This window comes from Scyliorhinus canicula, chromosome 21 (genome assembly GCF_902713615.1).
Source record: "Scyliorhinus canicula chromosome 21, sScyCan1.1, whole genome shotgun sequence".
Taxonomy (NCBI): domain Eukaryota; kingdom Metazoa; phylum Chordata; class Chondrichthyes; order Carcharhiniformes; family Scyliorhinidae; genus Scyliorhinus; species Scyliorhinus canicula.
In genome coordinates this window covers 38,178,658-38,204,293 of record NC_052166.1, presented here as the reverse complement: position 1 = coordinate 38,204,293, position 25,636 = coordinate 38,178,658, and the positions used below count along the sequence as shown (strand labels likewise).

Sequence of the window (25,636 nt, the reverse complement as noted above, 5' to 3'; positions counted from 1 at the left end):
TGCTCATGAACCTCACTGTATAATACGAGTGTCAAATATCCTGCACATTTGTTGTACATTGACTTATTGTTATATCCTGCCTAATTATTACTGGCTGGGGAAAATGGCAATCCCACAATCCTTAGTGAGTATGAGCTTCCTCAATGAGGAGGGGGGCAGGGGGTGGCGTGCAGAGCTGACCATTGTGGAACCAGCTAGAGTGAGCAGTGGTGGAGTGGCGTACTGCCTCTGCTGTTGTATGTATGTAATTGTAAGTAAAGTTATTTCTTTCGATTCTGCAAACTCGTGCTGGATTCTTTGTGGCCCTCACAAACCTGGCGATGAGGATGGGATTGCCATTAGTCCCCAGCCAGCAGTAATTACGCAGGTTAGAACACTTGTACGTTAGGGCTTTGAAGTGTGAAACAAAGTAAATCATTACTTTTTCTGTCGCCTTTCAAGTCTTCAACATCTGATAAAGTTGTGTTTCAATCTGTTTATTTCTGCTGAAATTTCTATAAAGTTAGGTTACAGAGTATTTCACAAACCTTCTGCCGCGCATGAGGCAATTTGCTGTTACAGGATATTTATGAAATAACGCACTGCCGAAGAATAGCAACAGGAATGGGGATGCTCAGTTCTTTGGTATTATTTTGATTGATGGCAGCAGCACCGTTTTCACCTTGAATATTTCTCTCTCGTGCTATGCCATGCATCTAGACGCAAAAGGTGAGCAGACAAGCCGACTTTCAGACCCCCTCCAATGCTGATGCTGACCAGCTGCTCATTTTACCTCCTTTGTTTTGGAGATGTGAGACCTCTCCTCGATGCCTCCCCACGGCTACCTTGCAGGGACGTCGCCTTGGTTCTGCCCTGTTCGACAGTCATTCGTTTAATCCAAGATTAAAGCAAATTACTGCGGATGCTGGAATCTGAAGCAAGAAATGCTGGACAATCTCAGCAGGTCTGACAGCATCTGTGGAGAGAGAAGGGAGCTGACGTTTCGAGTCTGGAAACTTGTGCTTTGGGGAAATTTATTGTAGAACAGGCTCTATAATATTTTGCTCTGCAATCTCTCTCTCTGTGCGTTGTCTGTTTCATGTTGTCTTTCACAACCGATCTTCCATTTTATTTCTTCTTGCTTCCTTTTGCTAAATTCTATTTTCTCTTCCAATTTATCACTCATTCTTTCCTCTCCCATCACGGGAGACAAATTTTTGTCCAGCAATTCTGGGTCAAGAATCAGGCCAGTGCTCTGTGTGTTACAAAAGAGCTCAAAGCGTTCAATGATAGCTGGACACCTGGCGCAGATGGTATATGCTCTAGGCCCTCCAAGAAAATTGGCAATTTTCTCATTTTTAAAGCTGCAACACACACTGATTATCCCCTTTGACATTAAAATTAATAGTAATATTGTTAATATTGAATCAAAAATCTTTTTCCCTCTTCTCTCTCTCTTTTAAAACTTTTCATCCCAGCTGTCTTTTAAGTAGATAGCTTGTGCAAATAAAAAAAAACGTACTGTATCAGGCTTCACAGAGTGCAGTCTAATTAAAGGTGCTATATTTCTGAAAAAGTAAGCCATTTCATCTCTGACACAGCAGTCAGCAGAGCACATTAATCAATAGGCAACACAATGGAAAGACGAGAAAAGTAGCAGTGTCAAAGCCTTGGGCAAAGCTGTGAGATCATTTTCCTTTTACATTTTTGGTTGAAGGGAACAAACGAGAATAATTTTTTGGCAACTAAACCATTCACGTGTCGAAGCAGAAGTGGACTTCATGGTTAGCTTGTTCTCCAAATGTTCCATCAGAACAGCAAAGGCTGGGGTGAATTGGTTCCACTTCGGAGACCTACTCCCATCCAATGTGTCCCACTTGCTGCTCAGGTTAAAGTCCATTCATAGAGTCCATTCATAGAACATACAGTGCAGAAGGGGGCCATTCGGCCCATTGAGTCTGCACCGACCCATTTAAGCCCTCACCTCCACCCTATCCCCGCAACCCAACAACCCCTCTTAACCTTTTTGGTCACTGAGGGCAATTTATAATGGCCAATACACCTAACCTGCACGTCTTTGGACTGTGGGAGGAAATTGGAGCACCCGGAGGAAACCCACGCAGACACGGGGAGATTGTGCAGACTCCGCACAGGCAGTCAGCCGAAGTCGGAATCGAACCCGGGTCTCTGGCAATGCGAGGCAGCAGTGCTAACCACAGTGCCACCATGCTGCCCTTCATGGTCATCATTAGAATTTGAAAGTTTTTATTGAATTCAAATTTCGTTGTCCACCATGGTGGGATCCAAACATTACCCTGTATTACTTGGCCAATAACAATACCACTATCCCATCGCCCCACTTTCCTGAGGTTCAGGTCCAATATTTCATTTCATAAGCATCTTGTAATGCTTTCCTGAAAACGCCAATAATGCTGCGTTCTTTATTCACCATTTTCAGTATCTGGGCATTGCTAACGCAGCTCATCCCGATTGCCCTCAAGGAGATGTTAGTCGGCTTGCATCTTAAACCACAAGGATGCATGTGGTGAAGGTGTTCGGATGGAAGTTGCGGGATTTATGTATATCATAGCGCAAGTGAGAAAGTTAAATTGCATTTAGATATCTTAGCCAGAATGCACGGTTATCATTTGCGGGTTGGCTTTGAAATATACTTTTAAAAAAAGCTAATCTCAAATGAATGGTTAATTAATGAGCTAAATGAATATAGAGCTATAGAATTCATAAATAACAAATGAATAATCCTACTTTTCATTATCCTCGCAATTAGTAAGAAAAATCAATTATCTTTTGCAAATGCGTTACGCAAATGGATGGCAGGCCAAATTACTAGTCACTTAGGTAGTAGCTACACAATATAGTTAATTCAGAATTTTTTTTAAATGGTCCTCATCCAAGCGTAGAATTCCAATGTGACAAGTTGCTTTCCTTTCATCTCATTGTGCAGGATTCTAGGTCCTGCATAAATGCAGATATTGGCCTATTTCTGTGAAATTGCTAAGGCATTAGTCCATTAATTTTAAACTACTTTGCAACTCTGTCATAAAATCAGAAATTACAGATAATTGTGATTGTTCCCAAATATCACACTACATGATTTCAACACTCTGATTAGCAAGCCTTGATTTAAGGACAAGATTTTCGAAGTATTCTTGTTTTGTCATACCTTGGTATTTCTTTCATGATTCCATGGTACATTTTGCAACTTTGCTCACCTTAATTTAAAACAAATCTGATTGCGTGTGTTTTGTGATTTATCGCGTAATTACCCAGCGGCGGTTAGATATAAAAAACAGACTTGTCAGCTAAGGTACCGAATTTGAAATATTTCTGACCAATGCATAACTTTGATTGGCAAACTATTTGTGTAGATTTGGACCTGATTCTAAGTGGCAAGCTAAGAGGTTTAGGCTGAAGGATTTGACTCTGTAGTGCCACTAGAACCAGCACGATAAGAAGTTGGAGAGGCCAAAAATGGCAGGTGCACTGCCTATGGCCACTTGCACCAAGGCCTTCCTCTCCACACCCCACCAAGCCTCTATTAGCGCTATTTAAAAGACCAGCTGTCCAACTTGTGAGGGGGTGCTTTTGACATTATTTCATTTTTGCTGACTTTGCGGTCGCATGGGGGTGTTTCTGGGGGTCTTGGGCTCAGTGTCTCTGCCTCTGAACCAGAAGCTCTTGGTTCGTGTCCCACCCCAGGACTCTATGGCCAAGGAAAGAGTGTGCATAACGTGGCCAAACAAGTTGAGTGTCAACCTGGAAAATCCTTCCCAATATGCCAATGGCAGGCAGTAAGAGCAGGAGAGACACCTGGTCAGACTGGCTCAATGTGGAGTGGCATCCCTCAAGCTATATAAGCCTCCGGCGATGGACTAGCGACCTGTTACGGGAATTACTACCTATGGAAACAAGCAAAAGCCTGCCTTAGTGCACCACCATTTGCGGCAAGGGATTTGGATTTGGAATGGGGGTGCTTAGAGGGATTGTGATGACTTGTTGGATTTTGAAAGGACTGTTTCTGCAACCTGAAAGGCTGGTCATAGTTTTCTGCCTGGTGCACAGAAAGCCTGCTACAGTTATAGATGCTATTCTGCAGTCCCTCTCAACCGACAACACAACAGAAGCATGGAGCAGGAGCGAGAGGGGAAGTTGTGTGTAGAGGGAGGCGGGCTTTCAACAGAAGCTCCAATTGAATTTCCCCCCCAGAATGTTGAATTCAGATATAGGGTGGGAATCTCCGTTTCCTGACGTAATCGGCGATCGGGCAGAGAATCGACTCTGATGCCCAAATTGGGGCCGGCGCTGGTCTGACGTCAGTCAGCCATGCTCTGCCCCCTCCAAAATGGCGTAATCGCGTCGCGCGCCGCATGCCATTGCAACACTGTTGGCACGTCACGGCTGGCGCTCCTGTGATGCTCCACCTCCGATGGGCCGAGTTCTCGATGGCGCAGGACACGTGTGTCCTCAGCGGTTGTGAACCCGGCGTGGCTACGGACTGTGTCCAGCGCAAACACACTCGGCAGGGATGCGTGCCGTTGGCCGGTGGGGGGAGGTGCTTCCAAGAGGGCTGAGGGAGACTGTTGGGAGTGGCCAGGGTGAGGCCTGTGGGGGTCACGGATGGCGGGTTGGGTCCGTGCACGGCCGGCACCATGTTGTATGGCGCGACCGCTGCAGGTCGTCAGCTATGCGCATGTGCAGCCAGGGACTCGGCCACCTTCCGTCCATTTTTGGCGCGGGAACCGGGAGTTTCATCCGGTGCCGCTGGTAGCCCTTCACAGTTCCGGAATCAGTGAGGGGTCGGCACCGATTGTTTCATCGCGAACTGCCCGTGAATTCTCCGAGCCGGCACTTAGCCGCTGAAACGGAGAATCCAGCCCATAGTTCTTTGCGAGATATTGTGGTGCGATCGAGTGTAATGAAGTAAATGCGTTGGTTTGCTAAATTGATACCTGGAACGTAGGGGTTGTCTTATAAGGAAAGGTTGGACAAATTGGGCTTATTTCCACTGGAGAATGAGAGGTGACTTGATTGAAGATCCTGAACTGTATGAATAAAGTGGATGTGAAAGGGATGTTTCCTCTTGTGGGTGAGCCCAGAACTAAGGGCCCCTGCTTTGAAATTAGGAGTCGGCCGCCCTTTTAGGACAGAGCTGAGAAGAATTTTTTTCTCAAGAGGGTTGTGTGACTTTGGAACTCTCGACCTCAGAAGGCGGTCAAGGCGGGGTCACTGATTTATTTTCAAGACGGAGGTAGATTCTTGTTAGGCAAGGGAATTAAAGGGTTATGGGGGAAGGGGAGAACAGCTGGTAATACGGAATTCAAAACACAGAGGCATCAGACATGATCTCATTGAATGGCGGAGCAGGCTTGTGGGGCCAAATAGCCAACTTCTGCTCCTATTTCGTGTATTCAAGTGTTCTAGATTGTAAAATTAATTGCATTGAAAGCCGAAACCTGCATACGTATCCTTTCATATATACGGTATAGTTCATTTCCTCTGGAGGAGTCCCTTGAACTTGTCTTGTTTCATAAATTGTATGTGTCTTTGCTGCAAAACAAAGAGCCGAGGCTCTGATTGTTTAATGGACTCCAGTGAGTGGCCTGGGGAAATAGGCAGACACATGGTGTTGATTTAAGTCTGGTTAATCCACTCAATCCCACTGCTGACAAAATCAGTTGGTAAAATGTCTTCACAATCACACCGGCAAGTAAAAAAATATTGATGTGCCTCTGTATGGCTCATCTCATCTGGGACATGCGGCTGTTAAAACTGGATAATAAAACTGCACGGATGAGCTTCCATGAGGCTACAGAGATTGTTTTCAAGCTTTTCTACATGTGAAAAGGCCCAACACTGAGCTCCTGTTACATTAATAACAACAGTATTCCAGTGCTAGTGCCAGGTGAGAGGTGGCTTCAATACACACTGTCCTTGCAGTTCCAGTGTTCATAGCAACAAAGGCAACCACTGCATAGGTATAAACTTCAGATACAGCCAGAGTTTTCCATGGGGTTCATTCTGATATTGGGTAATGCTGTAAAGTCCTCTCCCACCTTCAGCCTCCATTGACTTGAGTGGAAAATAAAATCGGAAGAGTTGTCTAACAGGCGGCTGAGTTGATAGTGTGCACTCGAAATTGGATCGTGCCGTGCCTGTTTTTCAAGCATCAAACAGGTCCCGAAATGTCCAAATGGCAGGCACCATGAGCATGCCTATGCCATGCTGGGAGTACAGTCTTGCCTTATTGGATCAGTAATGTCCAGGGCATGTGCCAGGATCATGTAAAAACATCATTGTAATATTTAAATAAGGGTGCTATCTTGATTGTAGAATTTGTGAAATTAGTGTGTTTCTGCGTTTATTTGGTCACATGTTAAACTTGCCCAATATCTCAAAGTCATGTGCAGCTCTGGATTTCTCCAATTAGATCGCTATGTGACTCGTTGTCCAATTGTTCCTGGTCATGCTTCCATGAAACACGTGGGACATTTTCTGACATCAACGACGCTATATTTAAAAAAATTTGTTTATGGGATGTGGGCGTCGCTGGTTAGGCCAGCATTTATTATTCATCCCTTATTGCCCTTCAGAAGGTGGTGGTGAGATGCCTTCTTGAAGCCCTGCAATCCTTGAGGTGTATCTACTGTTATCTGCTGTTAGGGAGGGAGTTCCAGGATGTTGCCCCAGCGAGAGTGAAGGAACGGCGATATATTTCCAAGTCAGGGTGGTGAGTGACTCGGAGGGGAATATCCAGGTGGTGGGGTTCCCAGGTATCTGCTGCTCCAGTCCTTCGAGATGATAGCAGTTGTGAAAATGACAGTCGTAAATGCAAGTTCTTGTTTTCTCAGATTCTAGGGGATAATCTTACTTAAAATATGCTTTTTTAATAAAGATCTCTGCAGTTTTGCACTTGTTTCATCCTTCTTTTCCAGATGCACAAGCTCACAAAACTTCTTTTAAAATTTAAATCCAAGTTACATGACGGTGAAATACAATGGAGCCTGAGTCACAGCGATAAAAAGGAAATTTTCTATTCACAATTCTCATGCACAGGGGCATATACCACTGTGCATGAGAAAGGGCAGAAAATGCATGGGAATACCACCACCTGTAAGTCCCCTTTCAAGCCACACATCACCCTGATGTGGAACTGCATCATCATTCCTTCACTGTCTTTGGATCAAAATCCTGGAACTCCCTCCCTATCAGCACTGTGGGTGCACCTACACCTCAGGGACTGTAGCGGTTTGAGAAGGCAGCCCATCACCACCTTCTGGAGGGCAACTAGGGATGGGCAACAAATGCTGGCCTAAGCAGCGGCGGCCGCATCCCGTAAATGAATATTTTTAAAATGTTCAAACCACAAATCAGCAAATTGCTGTCTCGAATGGCATTCCGCATGCTCTCACTCAGTCTGAAAATGCAGGAAAGTTCCTTACTTTGCGGACAGTGCAATTCAGTGACAAAGGCAGTGAATATGCAATATTTCACAGCACTGTTGAATGCTTGGGTTGTGGTTAATTTGGGTTTTGAGTGCTGTGCAATAAGCTGATGGCTGCAACAAAAACAATTGCTTCGTATCAATCACTGCTCTTATAAATCTGGTTTAATCCCTCTTGGTAGCATCTTGCTTATTTGACAGTGCTTCTTCATTTTGCCTGTCTTCAAGCATTGTAAACAAAACCATCTATTAAATAGCTTACAATGGCTGTGCGTCAAAAAAAAAAGAGTTCAGTAACGTCACCAGGTTTGCTGTGAGGGGTACCATTACAAGTTCAAGAGAGATTCTTGAATCTCTATACATTCTATATCTAAGAAAATAAATGATAAGAAACATCCATAACATATCAATTTTGTTTAAAAACTCATTGTGTCCATTGAAATGTCAGGAGCTATTCTTGAAGGGGAACTGATTAGATTAGCTGCCAGGACTATCAATGGTCTTCATTCCTGGATTAAAATGTCCCTTTCTTTCCACAGCCAATATTTTACAAAGGTCTGGCAGGGTCACAGGTCATGCTGAGCAGCTTAGTGAACCAAGCCCGTGCAATGCTGGATGAACAGGCCCGACATCTACTCAATGAGCATGAACGAGCAACCATGGCCTACTACCTTGATGAGTACAAGGAGAGCAACATACCTGTTCAGGCCTTGGTAATGGCCCTCTTCGAACTCCTCAACACACATGCAAAGGTAACATGTAATGTGATATTCCAGCAAGCAGTTTGACAAACAGGACTGGATTCTCTTCACTCATCGTTTTCTTTCAATTCTTCTTCAAATCGGTTAAAAGCCTATTTACAGATTGGGGGCAGAAGAGAGCCCAGTTTATAGACTTAACCACATCAGTAACTTCTTTGCCTGAATTTTAACTGTTTGAAAAGTGTAAACTTCAATTCCTGAAAAATACACTAATCGCAAACATTTAAAATGAGCAAATAAATTGTAATTGAAACCAAACCCATCACAACTAATATTACTAATATTGTGGTAGTTGAACAGACTTGTAAGTTCATTGATGTTTTGACTGGGTCTCCAAGTCATGCAACGCTTGATAAAAGCAGGATTACTCTTGCCTTTTAAACCTATTCTGTCTGCAAGCTAATTTTAGTTGCAGAAAAGGAGATTCTGAACTAAAATTATAGAAATAAAATTTTCCCTGCCATTTCTGCTCCAGGGAATGAAATGTGACCACATTCTGGGCAGCTACCGAATCAGTGCTTGAATCAGTCATGAGAATGGGTATGTGTAGCCTGGACTGAGACTGTACAGACTCCATCTCCCTGTGAATACCAGTACACAATAGACCAGACGGCCGCTAGGAAATATTCCCATGCATTTTCTGCTAAAAGTATTGGATTGTTACAAAAATAGTTTGAAAAGTGTTATTGCACTCATTTGAAAACAAAGAGAGACCCGCTCCTACAATTCACTAACATCTTTTCTGACAACTCTGAGAAATGTTTTGAAGGGGAAGACAAGACAAAGGGAAAACATGAGAACTGGCTGTACGCTCTCAGTGCTGCTTATCTACAAGGGAGACAGCAGCTGAACAACAAACCAAAACATCTCTCAAAGAGTATGGGGATGATTCTCCAAGCCCCGCGCCGGGCCGGAGAATCGCCGCAACTGCTCCACGACGCCCCAACTCCGGCATGCGATTCTGCGAGGTGCGGGGAATCGGTGCCATTTGCGCCGCCGCGTTTGGCGCGGGCCGCTGGATTTGGCGGGGCCGCCGATTCTCGGCCCAGATGGGCCGAGCGGGCGCCCCGTTACGACAGAGTCTCACCAGCGTCGTTCACCCCTGGTCGCTGCCGGCGGGAACTCTGCGGGAGCGCTCGGGGGGCGGCCTGTGGAGGTGGGGGGTGAGAGGGAGGGGGAGGGGGCTTCTCCACCGGGGGAGCCTCCGATGGGGTCTGGCTCACGATCGGGGCCCACTGATCGGCGGGCCGGCCTCTCCTCCCCTGGGCCTACTTCCTGGCGCGGCCGGCCCATGAACACCGACCCCATGTTGGGGCAGGGCCGGTGCGCGTAAGATGTTCCCCGCGCATGCGCAGTATAGCGCACCACAACTGCTCATGCGCAGGTTGCCGTGGCGCCAAGGAGGCTGGAGCGGCATGAACCGCTCCAGTGCCGTGCTGGCCCCTTGTGGGGGCCAGAATAGGTCATGCCCGGGCCCTGTTCACAACAGCGCGAACATTTGGCCTCAATATCGCCCCCTATCTTTCGCAGAAGCTGAACTGTCAACTTGATTTTTTTTCATGGAATCAAACCAAAGTAATGAAATGTAACATTGCAAGGGTTACCAGAGGACAGATAAACCAAGTTCAGAATGTGTTTTCATCTCTCTTGATTTTCTTTTCTTTTTATGGGTTTAATAGTCTATCAGTAACTTCTGAGGTGGAGGAAGCCACACTCCAAAGTGTTACTATTCAGAATTATTTTAACAGGATTTGCCCTGTGTCAGTGAATTTGTGTATTAAATTCTAATCAAAGCAAGTATGTTTTGAGTTTACCATTGTGAATGAAATAAGGGCTGGACAAACCTCAGTATTTGTCAGTGAGCATGAAAGTCTAGTGCGTATGATTGTGCAGACACTGTGGGTGAATAAGCTTGTATACCCTACTCAACATGATTGTCGGAGCACCATCACCACCACTAGCAGCAGTTCAAGGAGACCGTCCACTTTCAGTACGTCAGGGCAATCAAGGATGGGCAGTAAATGCGACGGAACTGGTATTTCCCACCTCTCCAGAATAATTTTGAACAAATGGGTAATTTTGCAAAGCTCTGCTGCCAGCGCTCAGCAGGTTGGAAATAGGGTGGCAACACCGTTGGGAAGGTCTTTTTGAGCTGAGCTGGTATCCATCCAGGCCCCATGCTGGCAGTGGAGTGTCACAAAATGACTTCTCATTTGCTTTCTGTGAATATACTGCAGGCGTAATTAAATTGAATTAAAAACAGAGCTAACCGTTCAGGTCGATAACGTCCAATCAGGTCTTAACAGTTTCTGATGAAAAGTCAACGGTCCAATTCTGTTCTCTCTCCATAAGTGTTACCCGATCTGCTGAGTGGTGCCCAATCCATTCACAGACACCTTCGTCACTGATATCGCCATCTGTCAAGCACGGGCATTTGGGCAGCACGGTACCACAAGTATAGCACTGTGGCTTCACAACTCCAGGGTCTCAGGTTCGACTCCCCGCTGGGTCACTGTGCGGAGTTTGCACGTTCTCCCTGTGTCTGCGTGGGTTTCCTCGGGGTGCTACAGATTCCTCCCACAGTCCAAAGACGTGCAGGTTAGGTGGATTGGCCAGAAAGGTTAGGACGCGTTATTGGGTTATGGGGATAGGGTAGAAGTAAGGGCTTAAGTGGGTCGGTGCAGACTTGATGGGCCGAATGGCCTCCTTCTGCACTGTATGTTCTATGTAAGCCTCACCCAATGCTGTTCCCAGCCTGCGATTTATTGACCCACACCTTCCTCCTCTGCAATTTCAGGGCAATGGGTCAGGTGGGCAGCCTGGTGCCATGCTTTGACCATGGCACATGACAGCTTGAATAACACTGAGAGCTTAGTTTGTGGGGTGGGGGAAGTCAATTGGGTGCAAACCCCCAAAATAATGTGTCAAATCAATCGTGATTCAGTGCTCTTCTGATGATCGCACACAATATCAAGAGGTGGGACTTCAGATTGCTACAAAAAAAATCTATCTTGATCTAAGGGGCCTCACAATAGCATGGTGGTTAGCATCAATGCTTCACAGCTCCAGTGGTCCCAGGTTCGATTCCCGACTGGGTCACTGTCTGTGTGGAGTCTGCACGTCCTCCCCGTGTGTGCGTGGGTTTCCTCCGGGTGCTCCGGTTTCCTCCCACAGTCCAAAGATGTGCGGGTTAGGTGGATTGGCCATGCTAAATTGCCCGTAGTGTAAGGTTAATGGGGGGATTGTTGGGTTACGGGTATACGGGTTACGTGGGTTTAAGTAGGGTGATCATTGCTCGGCACAACATCGAGGGCCGAAGGGCCTGTTCTGTGCTGTGCTGTACTGTTCTATGTTCATGCTGGTTCTTATGTCTATCTCGTATTCCAACTGATCTTTCCATAAATCCTCCACTGCTTTTAGAATTCTATCCAACAAGTGTGCACTTGAAAATTCAAGTTTGAATTGTCGATGATGTTCTCATCCAGTGTGCAAAGTTACATTGCCTCGGAGCATAGAAAGGGGAGAAAACAGAAATTCGATAAAGAATTATGTTGTGATACGGCAAGGAAATGTGTGAATTAGAAAGTTGCAACTTTCACCTTGTGAGCACACTTGCTGCACATTTAACACTATAAACCTGTGGTGTGTTCTTTATTCTTTGTTAGTTCTCTTTACTCTCGGATGTCCGAGGTGTAATCACACCTCAAGATCTGGATAGATTTGACAACATGGTATTGAAACGCGAGATTGAGTCAATGAAAGCCCGCCAGAATTCTAGCACAGGGACGGATTCCTACTCGGTCATGTCTTATGGAGACACAGCCTCGTCCTCCGTCAGCTACTTCACATCTACCACTCTCAGTTCAGCCAGGGTAAGTGTCCAGACTGCATTGCTTAATGCTCCGTCTATTAAACACTTCTTCAAACCTGCTTCACGACTTATAATTTTTGATGCAAACATTCACTGCAATGTTGTATATTCATGTTGAGCAAAGCATCAAATCCACATGTTGGATCAATTTGAACATCACTAATCAATATAACTTTGACCCTTCCGGTTTGAGATAGTTCATTATCCTTACTAGATGACAGATATTGTTTAAAAGCCAAACCAAAAGTCCCCCTAAAATACTATGAAATTAGTCACATTTCCCACAGACTGACTTGGGTACAACAATGCCAGGATCAAGCTTTGGTTCAGTAACTTGTGCTTCACAGGTATCAACAATTGAATATCCTGTCCAGAACCTGGTTTGCACCATCCCAAATATACGTTATCTCTATCCATAACTTGTTGCAACCTTTAGTTTTCTCCCACTCCTAGCACATCCAAAGAATCCCTACAGTGCAGAAGGAGGCCATTTGGCCCATCGCGTCCCCTCCATTATTGCATCACAACCTCAATTTAATCTTAGCATGACTCATTCGTATTCTTGGCATAAGCAAATATAAATCATTCTATTCTTTCCAATTAATTCTAAACAAACCCATTAGCAAAAATATTTCCATCCGAGTCTCAATTTTTAAAAAATAAGCTTGCTCCACCGCAAATTAAATAATCAATTTCAAAAAATGACTTATTCAGGTGGAACTTAACTTTGTACAAATTTGTAAATGGGGCAGAAGTAAGTCAGCATTTCACTTTGCACCTCTCATCGTTTTTCTTTGCATTGATGCCAATGGGTTAGAGAAGGAGAGAGATGGAAAGCAATTTCCTGAGCGACTTTGCAAACTTGCATAAAATCAAAACTTGGCCCATGGTGCCAGAAAGTCTGATCAAACTGGCCGCAATGCCCGTCACTTCAGCTTTTCGAGCTGAAATTCTTTTTCAATGTAAGTTTTTCCAGTGGAGCGTCAGAACAACTGTGCCAAGCCTGCGATTGGCTGGAAGCCATAATGTGCATCAGTGCAGTTGGTGCGTGTTATCGCAAAGGAGAGGTCCCGGGAAAAGTCAAGAAAATGACTAACAACTCTGGTGTTCCATTTTCATTTTCATTTATAAACCTGGAAAGATTGATGTTTCATGGGAGGCTAGTGCTTTAATGTTATATTTCAGCATCAAAGTAAATGTAACAGCAGATGGGCCATTCGTGTACCTTTGCCTTTGCTGGTATAATGCTGTTTTCAGCCCCTGCTTATGTGTGTGGAGCATAAATTTGTGACAATTTCCCCAGTGGGAACATCATTTATCTCCTGCTTCGCTTTTTGTATTATTCAGTTGTCCTGGTTTTTTTTGTTGCTTAACTGCAATCACTGCATTGTTCTGCGATGCATTTTGCAGCATGACCCGAGAATTGTTTGCCTGTGGTGTCTTTGAGCTAATCCGTTTTTTTTTGTCTCTTTTCTACTCCCATTGAAATATGATTATTACAGGAACGCCTGTTATGGCTAATTGACTTGATGGAGGTACAGCTTTTCCTGTGTGTGATCTCAAGTGATGTGGTTTCCATAGTAAACGGGGGCTCATTATGTTGAGTGGTGTGGAGCTGATCCTGTTTGCTGGCGATAAGTAGCCCATGTTTGTTTTTCATGGGCTTCTTGTGCTGTTTGGCTTGAGTGTGGATTCTGCATGCTCCTTTTGTGTAATTGAGCGTTTTTCTTTACTCTGGTTTCGCAAGGGGCTGGTTTAGCACACTGGGCTAAATCGCTAGCTTTTAAAGCAGACCAAGCAGGCCAGCAGCACGGTTCAATTCCCGTACCAGCCTCCCTGAACAGGTGCCGGAATGTGGCAACTAGGGGCTTGCCACAGTAACTTCACTGAAGCCTACTTGTGACAATAAGCGATTTTCATTTAATTTCATATTTCTGTACGTTATTTTTAAAAATTGCAACACAACACTGCAGCTGCTTAATCAAAGGAAAATAAGAATTCACAGCAAATGGCGACATTAGGCACAAGTGGCAGATGTGAGTATGTTGTACCCTGCTTCACTGGTTCTGTGAAGTGAAGGTACCAGCAAATTGTGGTGTGGCACTACTTAATGGCATAGAGCATATACACCAGCACCAGAGACCGGTGTTCGATTCCGGCCTTGAGTGACTGTCTGAGTGGAGTCTGCATGTTTTCCCCCATTTTGCATGGGTTGAGAAACATAGAAATTAGGAGCAGGAGGAGGCCATTCAGCACTTAGAGCATGCTCCACTATTCATTATGATCCTGGCTGATCGTTCAACTCAATAGCTGAATCTCATCTTACCCCCCCCCCCCCCCCCCCATATACTTCGATCCCCTTCACCCTATTTTTGTTTCACTTCCCTTCACATATTGAAGTTGTCAACTGGAAATTGTTGGGGGGGGGACCCTTTATTTAGGGGTCTCTGTGGGGCATCTCTTTATGTAGGGGGTTTCTGTGGGGCGTCTCTATATTTAGGTGGTTTCCTCCGGGTGCCCTGGTTTCCTCCTGCACTCCAAAAATATGCAGGCTAGGTCGATTGGCCATGCTAAATTATCGTTTAGTGTCCAAAGATGTGCAGGTTAGGTGGATTGGACATGCTAAATTATCCTTTGTGTCCAAAGGTGAGCTGGTTAGATGGGGTTACGGAGATGGGGCAGGGGAGTTGGCCTGGGTGGGGTGATCCTTAAGAGGGTCAGTACAGACTTGATGGGCCAAATGGCTTTCCTTCGGCATTGTAGAGATTCTATGGATTTCCTGAAATCAGGGCACCATAACAAAGCTTGCATTATAGGTGCGTCATTATTAAGGAGCAAGATTTCAGCCGGTTTGAAACCCCTTATTGCGGTTCTTGAAACGTTTAAGCCACAAATGAAAGCCCAGAATACTAGAACATTCTTCACAGTGTGCAATTAATTTCCTACCTCTTAAATTTTGTCACTGAATCCATTTCTGCATAGCAGCTTGATGAAACGACTCTGAATTTTAATATGTTTCATAATCTGTTTCCTCACAAAATGAACAGTGCAATATTAAACCTCCATCTGCGTGATTATTTTTAGTGATGGGAATCAGAATATTCTGGCACTTTTCCAGAATATGACAATTATTTTCCACACTTCCAAAAAATCTGATGCTCTCGTGAAATTCACATCTTCTGCTTTCCTCACTGACATCCTGTGCTCCCCTTACCTGCAGTAAATGTTGGTCACTTGCATATTCATTCATCGAATTTACAGTGCAGAAGGAGGCCACTCGGCCCATCGAGTCTGCACCGGTTCTTGGAAAGAGCACCCTACCCGAGGTCAACACGTCTACCCTATCCCCATAACCCAGTAACCCCACCCAACACTAAGGACAATTTTGGACACTAAGGGCACTTTAGCATGGCCAATCCACCTAACCTGTACATCTTTGGACTGTGGGAGGAAACCGGAGCACCCGGAGGAAACCCACGCACACACGGGGAGGATGTGCAGACTCCGCACAGACAGTGACCCAAGCAGGAATCGAACCTGGGACGCTGGAGCTGTGAAGCAATTGTGCTAACCACTATGCTACCATGCTGGATTCTCCGTTTCTGAGGCTAAGTTGGATTGGATTGGATGTGCCGGCGCGAATGGAGAATCCGCGGGAGGTTCAAACCTCTCGCCGATTCTGGCCTCGGTAAGGGGCTAGCACTGGCGCCAGCTGTTCACCGTCTGCCCTTGACAACCCCGGTCTGATCTTCTGCGATCACCTCTGGCAGAAAGTTCCTCCTCACCACAGATTTCGCCAGACATTTTGCAGCAGTATTTAAGAGAGAGATGAGTCTATTCGATCCACACTCTGTCGGGCCTTTGTCCTATTTGGGGATACGTGAGAACCATGCCTGGGCCAGTGTGGCAGCAGAGCCTCCTTCAACAGTGAATCATTGGACATCTCCCGCAAGTGTAGGGCCAGTGCCATTACTAATTATTTGAAAAAAACTGCCAGGAACCCATCCGGTCCCGGTGCTTTCCCTGACCACATGGAATTAATACATGCCAGGATTTCCTCCAGCGTGGTCAGAGGTTACAATCACTGAGTCTTTTATCTTTGTTACTGCTGAAAGCATCATTTTCCTCATGACATTCGTGAATATATGGGAGAAGAAGGAGAAATTTTTGTTTCACAGGTGGTTGAATCTACACAGGTCACCCCTCACCACCCTCCATCTGCTCCATTAAGGTGTTTAGCTCTCAAGTTATCTCGTATGGCTCTCACCTTGGGGTTGGATCAGTCCATTGTCGGTACCTGTATGCAGTCAAAATTATCCTACCCACGATGAGTTGGTGGGTGTCTAGGTCAGGGATTTCGGCAATTGATTTTTTTTTTTTAATTTTAAATACCCAATTATTATTTTTCCAATTCAGGGGCAATTTGCCGCGTTCAATCCACCTACCCTGCACATCTTTGGGTTGTGGGGGTGAAGCCCATGCAGAGACAGGGAGAATGTGCAAACTCCACTCGGACAGTGACCCAGAGCCGGGATTCAAAATCGCGTCCTCAGCGCTGCAGTCCCAGTGCTAGCCACTGTGCTGTCCTGGCAATTGTTTTTTTTGACGAACTCTGCATTGTCCTAGTTCAGGGTGTACATATTTACCAAGACTACCGGGGCTTCTTCCAGGGTACCACTGACCATAACACATCGCCCCCTGGGTCCGTCACTGTTCTCCCTGCCATGAATGAAACTGTCTTGTTTACTAGAGTGGCCAACCCCACCCTTGACCTAATGTTAAAGCAAGCATAAAGCACTTGACCCACCAAGCCTTTCCTTACCAGCAGTTGGGTCCCTCTCCCTTAGGTGTGTCTCCTGTCTCTTCATTAACCCGATATCTGTGGCGCTTTATGCTACTGCCCGTAGTGGTTCCCCAGCCCTCCAGGGGATGAAGCCTTCCTTGCCGACCCGCTTCCTGAGCATCTCTGCGATGTATTCTATGGGGTTTCTCCCCTCTGTTCTCTTCGGCAGTTCCAGGTTTTGTTGACGTGGCCAGTTTTCTAGGTCATTGATCTAGTCCTTCAACCCCTTCTGGGTCTTGACCAGCCTCGCCACCTCGGTCTTGTGTGTCACGATCTGGGCCCCTTAGTCCGTGGCGGCTTTTTCGAGGTCCTGAATCGATGACATGTGGGCCTCTAGCCTCCGTTTCATATTGTCCATTGCCTCCCTCATGGGAGCCGTTGCAGTCTTCACTGCCGCCTAGGCGGCCACCAAGAGGTCTTTTTTCAACTCCTCCCTGTGTCTCTGGAGCTCGGAGGTGATAAAGCTCTTCATTTATTCCATCAGCACCTGGGTGGGTTGACCCTCGCTGGTTCTGTGCCTCCACGTGTCCGTCCCTGTTCCAAGGCTGAGGTGTCCTTCCCCTCGTCTCTGGTGACCATGCCTTTGGTGTCCATTTGTTGGGGTTAAAAGGCTTTGGCCGATGTTCTTAGACGAGAGCCACCTTTTGCGTGACTGTTCAGCTCATGGCTGTATCAGAAGTCATTACGATCCCACTTGATGGACAGGTAGATTCCAGAATGGAACCCTGGCTCAAAAGACCGTCATTTTTACTTTTTGTTAATAATCAGAGTCACAGGACAGCTAATTAGTTTTAACACGAAAAAAAAGACACTTATTAAACCTGACAAGTTGGATTATTATATAATACTCCTTTACTCCACCCTTAGCTTATAAATGCACACAGATTTAAAGATTAGCATGGATTAAAAAGTACATCTTTTTTTAAATGTTTTTATTCAGGATTTTTCATACTGTACAGAACAAAGATAAGCCTGAACACACATCGAAAACAAAAATATATATATATACACATCAGTCATCTTCCATTATTTACATTAGTTGTCTTTCATTATTTACAATGGTTACAGCTTCTTGTCTTACTTTCTCCAGTATCTGTTCATTTCTAGCTGGATCCCCTGCCTCCCCCCCCCCACTGTCATTGTTTTCTTCCTGACCCTACTCCCCTTCTGGTATTCTCAAGTGCCCTCTTCCCACATCAGCCCTTATGTCCTGTTCCTGCTTGGTTGGCGTGTCGCCATGTATTGTGTTATTTACTGGGCATGATCGGGCTCCATGCCTCTTTATTCGCCCCCCCCCCCCCCCCCCACCCCTCCTTTTGTTGTTGTTGTACCGTGGCTATCCTCTCCCTTCCTCTGGTTTACTGGCTGTTGGCTACAAACAGGTCTTGGAACAACTGGGTGAATGGCTCCCACATTTTGTGGCAACCTTCCTCCGACCCCCGGATGGCAAATTTATTCTTCTCCTCCATCTGGAGAGATTCCGATAGGTCTGCCAGCCAGTCTGCAGCTTTGGGTGTTGCTGCTGATCGCTGGCTGAGCAGAATTCTACGACGGGCGATCAGGGAGGCCAAGGCAAGGGCGTCAGCCCTCCTCCCCATGAAGAGATCTGGCTGCTCTGATACCCCGAAGACCGCCAATCTCGTGCTCCACCCTCATCCCCACCACCTTGGACATTGTCTCGAAGAAGGTACAAAGTACATCTTAAGCTACAATGACCTCATGAACACAAGATGTATTTTAAGCAGGCACGATAACTGGTCAAATACACGCACTCTGCTCTGAACCCAAGTTTGTATCTGTGGATTTCTCCTCGGAATTGCTCTCCACCCCCCCCCCCCCCCCCCTCCCAACCCCCCGATGATGGTCACCTGAGAGCTTCCAAACTCCAACTCCAAAAATACGCTTTAAAATATTTTCTCATAATAAGGCTTTCCCTTATTCCGAAATCCAGTCCAGGTTTTATAAATGACCCTTTTAACTCGGGCATCCACTCCACATTTAGCAGCGAATGCTAAAATCCAGGATTTTACATCACCCCTTTTTAGAATTCCCTGGTCTTAACTGTTTTTGCACAAACTTTGAGATCCAGCCACCGATTTTCATAGTTATTTCAACTTGTGTTCCACAGGCTGTAGCAAAATCTCATGAACCTGGAAATCAGGGGCTGGTTTAGCACAGGGCTACATCGCTGGCTTTGAAAGCAAACCAATGCAGGCCAGCAGCACGGTTCAATTACCGTACCAGCCTCCCCAAACAGGCACCGGATGTGGCAACTAGGGGCTTTTCACAGTAACTTCATTTGAAGCCTACTTGTGACAATAAGCGATTTTCATCGCTTCAAATATCTTTCTGGTGTCTCAGCCTTCTCAGCTTGATCAGTCTTTACTGAACAGTTCCATCTTTAACCTCAGACTTCTTGGAAACTTCTCCTCATTTCTCTAGCTTCCTTAACTAGCTGCTCTTCAGAACTCTGCAATTGTTTTCTTAACCATTACTCCATGGTGTGACTTTTCTTCCAGCAAAGGTGAGTGAGATGTTCTCTCTCTGGCCTTCTAAACCAGCTACCTCTAGCATAGCTGTGTTGAGCGGCCTTCTCTTCCACTGCCTATCTCTAACTGCCCACAAATGCATCTAAAACTAAAATTTGAAACCTTTTATTTACCCGTACAGGGCCTCCAGTTGCTAAGCAACATGCTTATTCCTTTAATTTCATTCTTCATGCTGTAGCCCTCCTTCAACACAGTAGAAACATAGTTGGATCATTGTGGAACACTGATAAAAGTGGAGTCAGTGGGAATCAAGGTTAAAAATTCTCCACTGGTTGGAGTGATACCTAGCACCAAGGAAGGTAGTTGTGGTTGTCAGAAGCCAATCATCTCAGTCCTAGCACATCACTGTAGGTATTTTTCAGAGTAGTGTCCTCGGCCCAACCATCTTCAGCTGCTTCATCAATAACCTTTCCTCCAGCATAAAGTCAGAAGTGGGGGGGAAGATTCACTGATGATTGCAAAATGTTAAGCACCATTTGTGACTCCTCAGATACTGAAGGCTGTCCATGTACAAATGCAGTAAGACCTAGACAACATCCAGGCTGGTGCTGATACATGATGTAACATTTATGCTGGAAAAGTGGCAGGAAGTAACTTCTCTCACAAATCTAACCATTGCCCCTGAACATTCAATGGCATTGCCACCATTGAATCCGCCACTATCAACATACCAGGGGTTACCATTGACCGGAAACTGAATTGGACTAGCCATATTAATACTGTAGCAACAAGTGCAGGTTAGAAGCTTGGAATTCTGCAGTGAGTGACTCATCTCCTGACTCCCCAAACCCTGCCCACCATCTACAAATAGTAAGTCAGAAGTGTGATGGAATACTTCCCACTTGCCTGGATGAGTGCAGCTCCATCAACACTCAAGAAGCTTGAAACCATCCAGCACAAAGCAGCCTGCTTGATGGACACCCAATCCACCTTAAGCATTCACTCCTGCAACACTGACACAAAGTGCCAGCAGTGTACTATTCACAAGATGCACTGCAGCAGCTCACCAAGACTGCTTTGACAGCATCCTCGAAACCCGTGATCTCTTCTATCTAGCAGGATAAGGGCAGAAAATGCATGGGAATACCACTACCTGTAAGTTCCCTTCCAAGCCACGTATCATCCTGACTTGGATCTACATCATTATTCCTTCAGTGTTGCTGGATCCAAATCCTGGAACTCCCGTCATAACAGCACTGTGGGTGTATCGACACCACATGGACTGCAGCAGTTCAAGAAGGTGGTGCAACACCATCTTCTCGGAGGCAATGAGGATTGGACAATAATTGAGGGCCTCACCAGCATTGCCCATCACTTCTGAAAAAATAAATAAATGATCTCTTTGTCGCGCTTCCGTTCTCTTTTTGGCGGCCACCATTCCAAGTGCAGAATCCCTGAATAAAAATCCAACTTCTTTATTTTTCCAATTAAGGGGCAATTTAGCATGGCCAATCCACCCACCCTGCAGTCAAGGGGAGAAGGTGCAAACTCCACACAGACAATGACCTGGGACTGGGATCGTACCCGGGTCCTCAGTGCCATGAGGGAGCAGTGCTACCCACTGCACCGCCCCATAAAAATCCAACTTCTGAACAAAATCGGAAACTAAATAAAGCATGCGGAACGACGCTGGCGAATTTGTTGATCTTTATGTTCCACGTAAATGCCCTACGAGCAGCAGAATTATTGGTGCTAAGTCCATGTTTCCATTCAAATCAACCTTGATAATGTTGAAAAAGTAATAGGAAGATTTAGTGGTCAGCGCAAAACCTATGCTATCTGTGGAGCTAGCCGTAGGATGGGTGAATCAGATGATGTGCATCTTGAGTCTGGCTAAGAATAATGGCATTGTGACCAAAACTATCTAACAAGCTGAAGACTCGGGTTATAGGAAGTTTCATGTTTTTATAGAAATAAAAAGTCAAGCAAAACCTAAAAAGAATATAAATCTCTCTATGCTCTCAAGCAAAACCTAAAAAAAATATAAATCTCTCTTTTAAATCTCCCCTTATCCTTCTCTACTCCAAAGAGAACAATCTCAAATTCACTTGTCTCTCTATGTTACTGTAGTCTTTTATTCTAAGCATCATTCGAGTAAAAACTATTTCCACTGACAGGAAAATGAATAACCTGATTTAAGAAAATTGGTAAAAGTACCAGAAGGGAATGCAGAGTTTATTTTAAAGGTATGAAGCATGTTGTAATGCACTGCTTTACAATGTGGGTGCAAATAGATTTAGTTATTACTTCCTAAAGGAACTGGTTAAATAACTGAAAAGCAGCATCACCGGGCAGTACGCAGCGCCGCCTCGGGCCATTGCCAGAGGCCCACTCCTCCATCCTCTGCCCCTGACAGGCCGAATTCCCAACGGCGTGGATCTAACCTGGTTCAGCCGTTCGGGATACTTGCGTGGTGGCTGCGGACTCAAGCCATGGCGCCCTGGTCGGGGGCAGGCAAATCAGAAGCCAGGGGGAGCCTTATAGGGGGCCGGGGAATTATTGTGCGGGGTTTGAGCGGCAGGCACACGGCCGATCGGGGTCGTCTCTTTTTAGGGTCTGGCTCCACGGTTCGAGTCCGCCATGGGCCATGGCGCGGCCGCTGGAGGCTGCCACCGTGCGCATATGCAGCCTCTGACCCGGAGGTGTGAGGGCCCGTATCTGCTTCAAAAGCTGCGAGATTTATGCTCACCCCCTGCAGGGCTGGGAATAGGTGTCCCATTAATCCAGGACTTTCAGGAGTAAAACATCGTTTTGGCGCCGGCATGGAGACATTGTCCCAATAATGGAGAATCCAGCCCCGTGTTTGAAATCTACAGGGCCGCAACATCTAAAAGGCAGCTTTTCAATCTTTTCCCTTGGTCTTTTTACTAAGGTTCTTTAATCCATGCCTGGAGTGGATGGAATTGCCATGGAAGTGCTAGCCACCAGGCACACGGGTTGGATCTTTTCCCAGATCCCATGGGTGAGATTCTCTGCAAATGCCAAGACCCACGGCAGCCTTCACGACCACTTCCGGGGCCGATTCTCCCCCGGGCGGGGCTAGGAGCACCGCCCCGTGCGCCACGGCGGCGCGGCCTTGACGACGGTCGTCAAGGCCGCACGTCAAGCGTCACGCCGGCTGACGTGGCCGATGACGTCGGCCGTGCATGCGCAGGTTGGACATGGCGGCTTGATCTTGCGGGGCGGCAGAGGAAAAAGAGTGCGTCCGTTACGCACCGATCGTGGGCCTATGCCCCCCTTGGCATGGCCGTGGTACTGCCGTGCCAATCGGGGCCACAGATGCCCCAAACGGGCATCTGTCGCCCGTTTCACGACGGCAGCGAGTAGGTGTGTTTGCTGCCGTGTTGAAACGGGCGTGAAGGCCCGGCCGCTCGGCCCATCGGCCTTGGAGAATCGCCACTTGCCGTAAAAAACGGCGAGCGGCGATTCGTGGCGTGGGTCGGGAGTGGTGGGGGGAGAATAGCGGGAGGCCGTGAAAAATGTCGGGAGGCCCTCCCGCGATTCTCCCGCCCAGCGTGGGGGGGCGGAGAATGGCGCCCCCTCTCTTTTTTACAAAAATCTAATTCTCCCATAAATTTGCCAAAAAAGGAATTTTCACCCTATTGCGAGCACTCATCAATTTAATGGAACCAGTTTGAAAATAAATTAAAAACACATGGGTCACCAACACAGCAAACATACAGAGAAGCTGCCAAATTGTACATTAATCAGTGCAGAAAACCAGGAATCTGGCATTGAAACGGATCATTCATTGTAAAAAAAAACACTGTGGCACTCAGACCATTACTAAAGGAGAGGGGCAAACAACTGACCTGAAATTTCTCAGGTGGGAGATAACAAAATGTGGTCAGGTGACCCCACATACATGAGCTCTCAGCCCAAATTCTGGCTGGGGGTGGATGGGTCAGGGTGCGGGTGGGCATGACAGAACCTCTGAGCCCCTCTACTTTTGTCCAGCAGTTTTTGGAAGCATCACTGTGAACATTACTGGAATATTCTCCAAATTCTGGCCATCTACTAGCCCTAGAGCGATCTACACCCCTCAGGAGCAGGCGCAAGCCCCATTTGGAGCCTTAACGACATCTCCAAAAGATTTGTTGACATAAATATGCTAACACAGAGCATCAAAGTGGTGTCTCTAAAATTGTAATTACACTCACAATCATCTCTCTGACACTAAGCTCTCCTGAGGTTGTGAGCCATATATTTTGTTTCACATTCTAAAGTGAGGAATTTTCTAGTGAGGCTTCAGAAGTTTAGGACCAACGTCGTCCCCATGAGCTGAATCAGTTTTCGGGGTCTACCTATAAAGGACTGTGTTTCAGCCATGAAGTAAATAAATGTGGCCTACAAACTCTCAGTTAGACTTGAGCCATTAAGCGTCTGGTCCTTAAAATGTGGCCTAAACAATTGCACTTGGGCCTTCCGTGGAGCAAAACAACCAAGGATAAAATAAATAAATGAATCCACCCTCAATATGATCAATCTGGCTTCAGGAGAAGCTGGCCAGGGAAGGATTAAAGAATGAAATAAATGTTCCGTAAATATGTCCAATGCCATTTCATTTGTAAGGAAGCCAACCATGAATTAATGAATTAATCAAATGATCCCTAAATAGTTACAATTAGCCATTGAGGCATCAACCCTGTAACAAAATTCACAACTTGATCAATTAAACAAATGTGCACTGAACTACCTAAAATCAGGCTTGTGACAGGGGGATAGTCACACTCTAAAGACTTGTTTTATATATATATTGGCCAATGATTTGATCAATAGGATTTTGTCAATTATAAAGAGCGAAGGCAATTTTAGCTTATTCTATCCTTCACTTTAGAGGTACAGTTTTAAGGATGTCAAGCGATTGGCACTGGCCATATCGAGAACTGGAGCCTAATGCACACATGAACATTGACTGGCAGTGGGCGGGTCTTCTGTCCAGCCTCAGAAGGAAGTCCTTGGCCGACAGCTCTTCAACTTTTCCAGGCACAGCGTGCAGGGGCCAGAAGCAGTGCTCTACCTGGGAATAAGTCCTGGACCTTTGAAAAGGGAAGTCCCGGGACACGGAGGGTAGGGGACGATGGGGACTAGGCCAGTGGTGTTGCGGGCTGGCTACCCAACTCTTGAGGGGACCTTCAACAGTAGGAGGCCATTCAGCCCATTGAGTCTGCACCAACCCTCCGAAAGATCACACTTCCTAGGTGCAATACCCCACCCTATCTCCAGAACTCCACCTAACCTTTGGACAGGAAGGGCAATTTAGCATGGCCAATCCACCTAACCTGCACATCTTTGGACTCTGGGAGGAAAACAGAGCACCCATAGGAAACCCACAGGGAGAATGTGGAAGCTCTACATAGTCACTCAAGGCCAGAATCAATCCCGGGTCCTTAGCGCAGTGAGGCAGTGGGGAGGTGGTGGTGTAGTGCTATTGTCCCTGGATTAGTAATCCAGGGACGCAGGGTAATTCGCTGGGGTCCTGGGTTCAAATTCCACCACGTTAGATCTTGACATTTTAATTCAATAAATATCCGGATTAAAAGTCTAATGATGACCATGAAATCATTACCGATTGTCATAAACACCCATCTGGTTCACCAATGTCCTTCAGGGAAGTAAATCTGCCATCCTTACCCGATCTGGCCGACATGTGACTCCCGACCCACAGCACGATGTGGTTGACACTTATATGCCCCCCACTGAAATGGCCTAGTAAGCCACTTCGTTCAAGGGCAATTAGGGATGGGCAACAAATGCCGGCAGCGATATCCACAACCCAATAAATAAAAAAAAACATTGTGTCACCGTGCCGACCAGTGAGCCATAGATCACTAATGTTATTGAAAGTGCAATCTATTTGAGGGATTGAATGGCCTGCCCCTGTTTCTATATTTCTGCAATTTGTATTTACTTGTATATCAGACCTGGTGTTAAAATCCGATAGTTGTCGGAACCATCTGTAACTAGTTAGAGCTGAGGGCTGGGTGGTGGTTAAATAACCTGCCCACCTGCAGAAAATGCCAACTGCTCCAGGTGGATGAGTACCAAGAGAAGGGAAGTGGGACCGTTGATGAGGGAAATGTCATTGAAAGGCAGATGAGCTGATGTCTGAAATAGCCATCATCATTTGCAACCTGCCAGCCTTGAGACCCCTGCAGTACAGAACAAGCC

General features: G+C 46.1%; 1 protein-coding gene and 1 pseudogene across 5 annotated transcripts in view; both read left to right on the top strand.

The window, feature by feature from the left end:
• The window catches only part of whrna (whirlin a), a 251,445-nt gene that overhangs the window by 166,262 nt on the left and 59,547 nt on the right, over positions 1–25,636 (top strand). For 4 of the 5 annotated variants that reach the window (XM_038781825.1, XM_038781826.1, XM_038781823.1 and 1 more), the window contains exons 7-8: positions 7,981–8,193; positions 11,868–12,074. In XM_038781825.1, coding sequence (XP_038637753.1) covers positions 7,981–8,193; positions 11,868–12,074 — 420 coding nt within the window. The remainder of the gene's footprint in view (positions 1–7,980; positions 8,194–11,867; positions 12,075–25,636) is intronic. The other variant, XM_038781827.1, reaches the window with a different exon arrangement.
• LOC119955548 lies at positions 20,653–21,333 on the top strand (annotated as a pseudogene).